We start from the raw sequence: 7,141 nt of genomic DNA, 5'->3' as shown, positions 1-7,141 counted from the left end.
GGGCGCCCGTATAGACGGCGCGGCGGGCGGCGCGCTGGGCGCTATTGTTGGCCATGGTGGGGCGCGCTGGTGTACTGCGGGAAGGGCTGATGCTGCGGGGGCTGCGCGTAGCCGAACGGGGGGTACGCGATGGCAGGGCTTCGCTGGGGCGCGCTGGTGTACTGCGGGAAGGGCTGATGCTGCGGGGGCTGCGCGTAGCCGAACGGGGGGTACGCGATGCCGCCTTCAAGGCGCTCTGATCCGCGCTAGCGCGGATCAGAGCAGCATGTGAGGGATCCAGTGCTGGGGGTGTCGGCGGAGGCAGGTGGCGGTGGCGGGGCGTGTGCGCATCGACTTGGGACTGATGCCGTGGACTGATGCGTATCACACTGGCCCCCTCTTGTAAGCAAGACGTTTCCAGCTTCACTTGCATCGCTCGTTTGGGACCAAGTAGATGCGCACACGCCCCGCCACCGCCACCTGCCTCCGCCGACACCCCCAGCACTGGATCCCGCACATGCTGCTCTGATCCGCGCCAGCGCGGATCAGAGCGCCATGAAGGCGGCAGTTCCCCTACATCGCCCGCCTTGCCGCCACCAGCCCGGCCGCCACCAGCCCGGCCGCCACTAGCCTAGGCGCCAGCAATCGGCTGACCGGCACAGACACAACAGAGGCTGCAGCTGCGCTGTCGCCTCAACCACCGCTGCCTCCACCGCCAGGCCATGAGGCAACCAGTCGCGTCGACAGCGGCTTGCCGTGCAGTGCGGTCAACATCGACCGCAGCTACTGCTGTTGCTGGTCTGGTTGCTTCTCCTGCTTCGGCGACGGCGGCGGTGGCGGCGTGCGGGCATCGCTGACCGCCTTGAGAGTGGCAGTGTCGCGGGAAACCGTGTACCAACGGTCCTCCGCCTGCCTTAGATCCGCGCGGAGCTCCTTTTTGAAATCTGTCATATCGGAGCGGAGCTCCGTTTTGAGATCTGTCATATCGGAGCTGATCTCCGCCTTCAGCCCAGCCAGCACCATGTACAGCGCCTGTTGCAGCAAAAGGGGAAGGTTGGGCTTAGTGAATGGGTAGCGGCAAGCTGAATAAGCAAGCCAGCAGGTTGATGCACGCTCCATACACCCCTTACCCGCCTTTCACTGGGTTTCGTGATAATTCAAGGCCCCCCACCCTCTGCACACCCAACCCCTCCACAGGAGGCAGAGCGAGCGCTGCGCAATAGGCAGCCCCTACCAACAGTCAGTCAGCTATGCCTTCCAGAAACATCCAAGTGCAGCACTGTGCCCCAACTTCTTGCCCCCCACCCCACGGATACCCACGTTCCAAACCTGTTGCCGGCTCGTGCCTAGAACCCCTTACCCACGCTTCCGACGACACGAGTCCAGGTGCTCACCGAGAACAGCGTCAGGCAGCTGCCAACCACAGTCAGCACCATGGTCACATCAGCGGCTGGCGGAGAGGTGCTCGGCGCCGAGGGCTTGTCGCGGCCCGGCCAAGGCCAGGCGCGGCACAAAATGCTGACGCGGCCCAGGCGCACCACGACGATGCGAGCACGGGCGCGCGGAGCAATAGAAGCACGAGTCTTGGCGAGCATCATTCTGCAACGCACAATCAAACCACCATTGCACAATACTGCAGACACACCATTGCACAATACTGCAGACACAGAAAAAAAGACACAGCATGTCGTGTGTCGAACAGTCTTCTGCATGTGTCGAACAGTCCAAGAGGCGCAGCAGCCAGTTTTCCGGAGCCTAGATTCGGGAACGTTTTTACCTACCTTCGCTCTCCGTTCTCCACTCTCAGCCCGTTTGGCTGCTGTCGGTGCGCTGCCCTTCAATGCAGGCGGGCTGCAAGTGCCGAGGAGGGATCCTGCCCAGGCCCAGGCACAAGGACCACCACCTGTTAGCCCAAGCCCGTCCGCGAAGTTGCGTCTTGCGGCATGCTTCAGGACTCACCAACGCCTCGCAAAGAAGAAACACCGCTTGCGAAGAAGAGGCGCGCAAACCATACAAGCGTGGCTCCACAACCGCTGTGTGTTACTACAAGCGATTATCCAACTAGATGCAAGTAATGTAAGGCAACTTATGAACAAACAGTTTGGATGGAGTTTGACATAAAATCGGCGCAGGTGCATGGGCGATTGGGCGAGTGCCATGTCAAGGGCTCTTGACTCGATCCGGCGCTCCGCCTCCATGCTTCACAATCTTGTATCGGTAATAATGTCAAGTTATCAACGGGGCAGGTCTCGTAGATGCACCACGGACGTGAATAATCGGTGCTCTGGTGCTGTTTCCTTGGGGTGTTTGGGAACGTGACAAGGCACGCATGCGTGGCGCGGGAAATCCCGCACGGCCCCAACCCGAGCATCCTTAGCCGATGCGCCTGCGCGTCGTAGCGGCATGGAGGCTCTGACGGGGCGTTACACGCCTATTATCTCCCAAGCGTACGGGGGCTCAGCCCATTTTCCAGCTGTACAAAGCTGGACACCCCTTGTTAGCCCAGCTATCTACACATGAAGTTGGAAAAATGGCGCAATCCTGTGCGCTTGCGCTACAGCGCGATTTACGCTGAACTAAGCATCATGATGGATTTATTATAGCTTAGGGTGTCCCTCCCCCCGCTAGAGGGGGGGAGCAGGGGGGGTCACCCCCCCGCTGTAAGATGCGTGTCGACCTGTTCACGACTACATTTGGGTATCGACCAGGCAACGACCACATTCGGGTTAGCTGGGCGCAGGGGCTAAGTTTGGCCTTCAGGCTCGCCGTGGCTCGCCTTCTGCTCGCCACCACCAACACTGAGTGTCGCCGACGTCTACGGCGCCTTCGAGCGGAGGAAGCTTTCACCATTCGCCCCGCTCTGAGCCCAGCCATGCTAACTAGTGTGTTAGCAGCTGCTACCTTCTACCGGGGACTTCTCACTGGGATAATTTCTGGGACGGACATGTCGACATGCTGGCATGCCCGGCTGTAGCCGAGCATTGCAGCTGAAATGCTCCCGTGCACGCAGGTACTGTTAGGCCTCGCCGGCTCGCCATTTGCCTGGTGCACTGCCGCTCGCCTGCCGCCGAGGTAGGACGGTCCTACCTTCCCTGCATTCCAGGTTCTGGATCCACCGGAGCTATCCACCTCCAAAGCCGCCAAAACTTTTCACTCAACTAGACCTCAACGCAACACATTGTTACCCTATGCTCCCGTGCAGGCCCAGACACTACGCAGGACGTCATTCAGCTTCACGCCCTGTGTAGTTCACCCTCGATTGAGGCACAAAAGTCAAAGCCTGGTCGCAGTAGACTGGAAGCGTAACAGAAAGTTGAACACCAGAAGAATGAGTGTGGTTTGAGTAGGAGCACGCGCTGGGCGCCCCATACTAAGGCATTTTTGTTTGAGTAGATGTCTCCGGTCATGGCCTCTGTCCGTCGACGCGCGCGAGGGCTGCTGAGCTTGTTAGTAGGTAAGTCCCTGGTCACTCTATGTGTGAGTTCGAGTGGCACGGGCTGAGATACGTCGCGTGTGGCCTTCTCGCTTGCAGTCCTCGCAGTGATGGCAGCGACCAGCACCACCGCCGCGACCAGGTGCGCCGCAGGCTGACCGATCTAATTCAGAATAGTTTGTCCTGCATTATCACATGTAGCTTCGGCGGTCGGCTACTGTGCCTGTTTTGCTCAGGATGACTCGCGCGGTAAAGTAGGGCGCTTATCTCGAAGGGTATTTTGCCTTCGCAGGGTAACGGCGCATATATCAAACCGCCATAATCTGCGTGGGCTTCGCAAGGCCGTTGGGCGACAGCCCTCAGCTCGGCGTTTGATGGTTTCTGGAGGCCTGACCCGCCTCGACGAGCTCGGCAGCACACCCCCCGGTGACACCGAGGCGGCTGCCGGTCCCATCCCAGTCACCACACGGGCGGGAACATGGGACGAGGAGTGGGAGGCCGTCATAGCAAACCAGGTGTCGCCCAAGCCCAAGACAGGCAGCGCAAAGCGGGCGCAGCCGCCTCCATCGCTTCCCCCTGTGTCGGAGGAGGAGGCGGCCTCACCACCACTGGCGCCTACGCAGCAGGACGCCTCGCCTCCGCCACCCAAACCCACACAGGCAATCCTGCGGCTGGCACGGATGCCCAGGCCGCCGCCCGCGCCGCCCGCACCTCCGGCTCCGCCGTCGCCGCCGTCGCCCCCGGCACCGCCCCCGGCGCCGCCCTCGCCGCCGTCCCCGCCGGCGCCTCCGCCGGCGCCGCCCGCCCCTCCGGCGCCACCCTCGCCGCGAAAACCGCCTATGCCAGCCCGGAAGCCTTTCGCCGGCAACGTTGGTGAGTGTGCGACTGTAACACGGATCCAGCCTCTATCTGTACACTACCTCACTCAGACACACACACACACACACACACACACACACACACACACACACACTCTCTTATGCACACGGGGACCTTGTGCTCTTGAACACACCGGGGCCGGGCGGGCTGAGGTGAGGGGGCAGGCGCAGCGCAAGACTGTGTTGATGGGCGCGTTATGCTACTGCCCCTTGCTGCTACTGCCCCTTGCTGCTACTGCCGCACGCCTGCCTGACCACCACCACTGCCTGCCACATCGCATTTACCCCCACAGAGCGTGGCGAGGAGAACCCCACCCCCTCCAAGGATGCCGCAAGCCCGCCGCCCTCGCCCCGCCCCCCATCCCCTCCCCGCCCGCCACCGCCTCGCCCACCGTCGCCTCGCCCGTCTCCTCCGCCCTCCCCATCCCCGCCCGGGGCGCCCGACGGCCCTTCCGCCTCCAACAACCCACTCATTGACAAGGCCCTGATCCTGGAGAGCCACAACTGGCTGCGGCGCGCCACTGGCGTCCCCGACCTCGTCTGGAGCGACGACCTGGCGGCTTCAGCCCAGGCCTGGTCCAATCAGTGCGTGTTCGAGCACACGCGCAGCGGCTACGGCGAGAACCTGGCCATGGGCGGCTTCCGCACTGCGGCCGACGTGGCGCGCGGCGTGGCGCTGTGGACGGGCGAGGTCTGCGAGTACGACTGGAGCAAGTGAGTTGTGCGATGGTCGGTTAGTTGGTTTGTCGGTTGGTCGGTCGGTTGCGGGGCACGCGGGCTCGTGGTGCAGTGGTTTTTATTCTTGGCAGTGACGTCAGCCTTCTGCACGGCCTGATAGACGCAGCAGGTGTGGACAGCTGGCCTCTCCCGCTCCCTCCCCGGACCTCGCTAGTCTCAACCCCTCGCTCGTTCCCTTCCGCTGACGCTTTCTTTCCCGCCGTGTGTCACCCGCAGGCCGGGCTTTGGCATGGACACCGGCCACTTCACGCAGGTGGTGTGGCGCAACACGCAGCGCGTGGGCTGCGGCTTCCGCACCTGCGAGGGCGGCGTGGCTGGCTACGGCTCCCGCTCCGCCGGCGCGGGCGTGCTGGTGTGTCAGTACGACCCGCCCGGCAACTACCTGTCCTCCAGTCAGTTTACGAACAACGTGCTGCGGCCCAACCCCATGCCCGCATGCGACAAACGCGCCATCGGTCGGCGGTAAGCCGCTGGGTGCGGCTGGCAACTGCCAGCGCTGTTCTTTTTTCCGGGTATTTATTGCTTATCTCAAGGTGTCACAACGCGACGGCGCCACCTGCGCACAGTGGAGATGGGGATTGCGGGGCAGTATGAGTAAAGGAAGAGCCGCGAAGAGAACGAGTTTGAGTCTCTATGTATGGTAGGCAGTGTGCCGCCAAATGCGGCTAGCGTGCGCGCTGACTCCATTTCCGTTTGCCTTGGAGGAGGCGGTCTTGCCAGGCACGGCCTTTGTCTGGCACCAGCCTGATTTGTCTCCCTTTTTAGGGACAGGGTAGAGAAGAAGAGAAGTCACACAGACGACCTGAAGCCTTACTACTTACCACGATTTTACTACAAAGTTGCTACTGTGAATGGCAAATGCGCGCTGGTTGTTTCAAGCGATCACGGGAGGCGGTTGTTTGCAGTTGAGGCATGCAGGTGCCCAACTGTGTTTTGGTTGGTGAGGCAAGGCGAGGAAAACATGGAAAAGTGCGGAGGGCGTGACGAGACGTGTGCTGTGCGTTTTACGTGATTGTGTGCATTCGGACCGTGTATGACGATGACAATGGTGGCAACAAACGTGGGTGCGTACCCGACTGCATGTCATGGGTGGAGACTTTGCGTGAGCTCGAGTGCATGTGCGTGTCTTGTCACGAGTGTGCATGTGTCATGAGTGCCTGGTCCTCGCTTCCGCCTAGGCACCTGAGTGAACTGTCTGCCCGTCAAGGGCGCGGCTCGCACCGGGTTTGCCTTGTCGTTTGTTGCGCGCGTGTTGGAGTGGTCAGTCGCGCGAAGTGGGGGGCCCGGCGGGATCCGCCGTTGACTTCCGTGTGAGTTTTCTGCCCGCGCCACTGGCCGAAAAGGCCAGGGCTGCGGTAGTGTGGGAGCGCACCGAAATGGTGCGCGCTCGCATCACAGCTGTAGGCGCCCTGCGGTGCAGGTAGGGGGCCTCGGCTTGACGGGGTATTGCTTGCGCTTTTGCAAGGCTTAGATAGACGTGCTGACGACAGTTTAGACAAGCGCATGGAGCAATTGTGCAGTTGCCGGGGCGTTAGGATAACATTACAAAGAAGCATCTCAACCAACATGTAGTATAGCAGTAAGCATGCGAGAAGATGTCCGTTTGAGGAAGGGGTTAGTAAACACATTTCATTGGGTGAGGTGCAGAGTGGTGTGTCAAGGCACGCTGTCGTCGATGCCGTCCACAGGATGCGGTGCTGGCGATGGCAAGCAAAAGCAAGGTGGAGGTGGAGCTGAGGATTGCATGCACGCAACTTGACGCTGGCTATGAACTGCTACTAGCGGTATCATAGCGTACGGTGGACACAAGATTGCGCACGCTGCCTGGTGGCATGAATGTGTGCTTGCAGTACCGTATGTAAAACCCGTACTGAAGACTGCCATTCGCACCACGGCCGCAACAGGCCCAACGGCTCGTGAATGGAATGATGTACTTCCGCATGGCCGGAAGCCTGGGGCTGTGCGACACCGTACCACGTATCACGTCTCCAGTTTGCCAGTCGTAACAAGGCAGTTTGGCCGTGCGGGCATGCCCCATTGCCCCGCTTGCCTAGGGGGCTAGGGGTCGCGTGACTGTCAGTTCGGCACGGCGGAGCCGTTGACCCGCCCATAG

The 7,141-nt window shown here is 61.3% G+C and overlaps 2 protein-coding genes across 4 annotated transcripts in view; one reads left to right on the top strand and one right to left on the bottom strand.

Annotated features, from left to right (window-relative positions):
* CHLRE_12g559700v5 (uncharacterized protein) overlaps positions 1 to 2,056 on the bottom strand; it is a 2,708-nt gene extending 652 nt beyond the window's left edge. Inside the window, exons 1-4 of one of the 3 annotated variants that reach the window (XM_001703087.2) lie at positions 1,939 to 2,056; positions 1,761 to 1,852; positions 1,374 to 1,578; positions 329 to 1,011 (exon numbers count right to left, since the gene is read on the bottom strand). In XM_001703087.2, the coding sequence (XP_001703139.1) occupies positions 763 to 1,011; positions 1,374 to 1,577 (453 nt within the window). In that variant the 5' untranslated portion in view covers position 1,578; positions 1,761 to 1,852; positions 1,939 to 2,056 and the 3' untranslated portion in view covers positions 329 to 762. Of the gene's footprint in view, positions 1 to 16; positions 281 to 328; positions 1,012 to 1,373; positions 1,579 to 1,760; positions 1,853 to 1,938 lie in introns of those variants that run through there. The other 2 variants (XM_043069156.1, XM_043069157.1) reach the window with 2 other exon arrangements.
* A 1,054-nt stretch (positions 2,057 to 3,110) lies between these two features.
* CHLRE_12g559750v5 (uncharacterized protein) lies at positions 3,111 to 6,902 on the top strand. Its single transcript, XM_001703105.2, has 5 exons — positions 3,111 to 3,433; positions 3,512 to 3,554; positions 3,705 to 4,285; positions 4,584 to 5,004; positions 5,245 to 6,902. Exons 1-5 carry the CDS (start codon positions 3,385 to 3,387, stop codon positions 5,492 to 5,494), a joined length of 1,344 nt encoding a protein of 447 aa, XP_001703157.2. The 5' UTR covers positions 3,111 to 3,384; the 3' UTR covers positions 5,495 to 6,902.
* The last annotated feature ends 239 nt before the right edge of the window (positions 6,903 to 7,141 follow it).

Source organism: Chlamydomonas reinhardtii, chromosome 12, assembly GCF_000002595.2.
Source record: "Chlamydomonas reinhardtii strain CC-503 cw92 mt+ chromosome 12, whole genome shotgun sequence".
In the NCBI taxonomy this organism is placed as follows: domain Eukaryota; kingdom Viridiplantae; phylum Chlorophyta; class Chlorophyceae; order Chlamydomonadales; family Chlamydomonadaceae; genus Chlamydomonas; species Chlamydomonas reinhardtii.
Note: the sequence above shows the minus strand (reverse complement) of the source record. Positions and strands in the feature narration are given on the sequence as shown.

Excerpts from the sequence above, each read along its gene's own strand:
- CHLRE_12g559750v5 (XM_001703105.2), top strand. The coding sequence starts at position 3,385 with ATGGCCTCTGTCCGTCGACGCGCGCGAGGGCTGCTGAGCTTGTTAGTA. Across the intron at positions 4,286-4,583 it reads GCCTTTCGCCGGCAACGTTG|AGCGTGGCGAGGAGAACCCC; the intron begins GTGAGTGTGCGA and ends TTACCCCCACAG. Across the intron at positions 5,005-5,244 it reads TGCGAGTACGACTGGAGCAA|GCCGGGCTTTGGCATGGACA; the intron begins GTGAGTTGTGCG and ends TGTCACCCGCAG.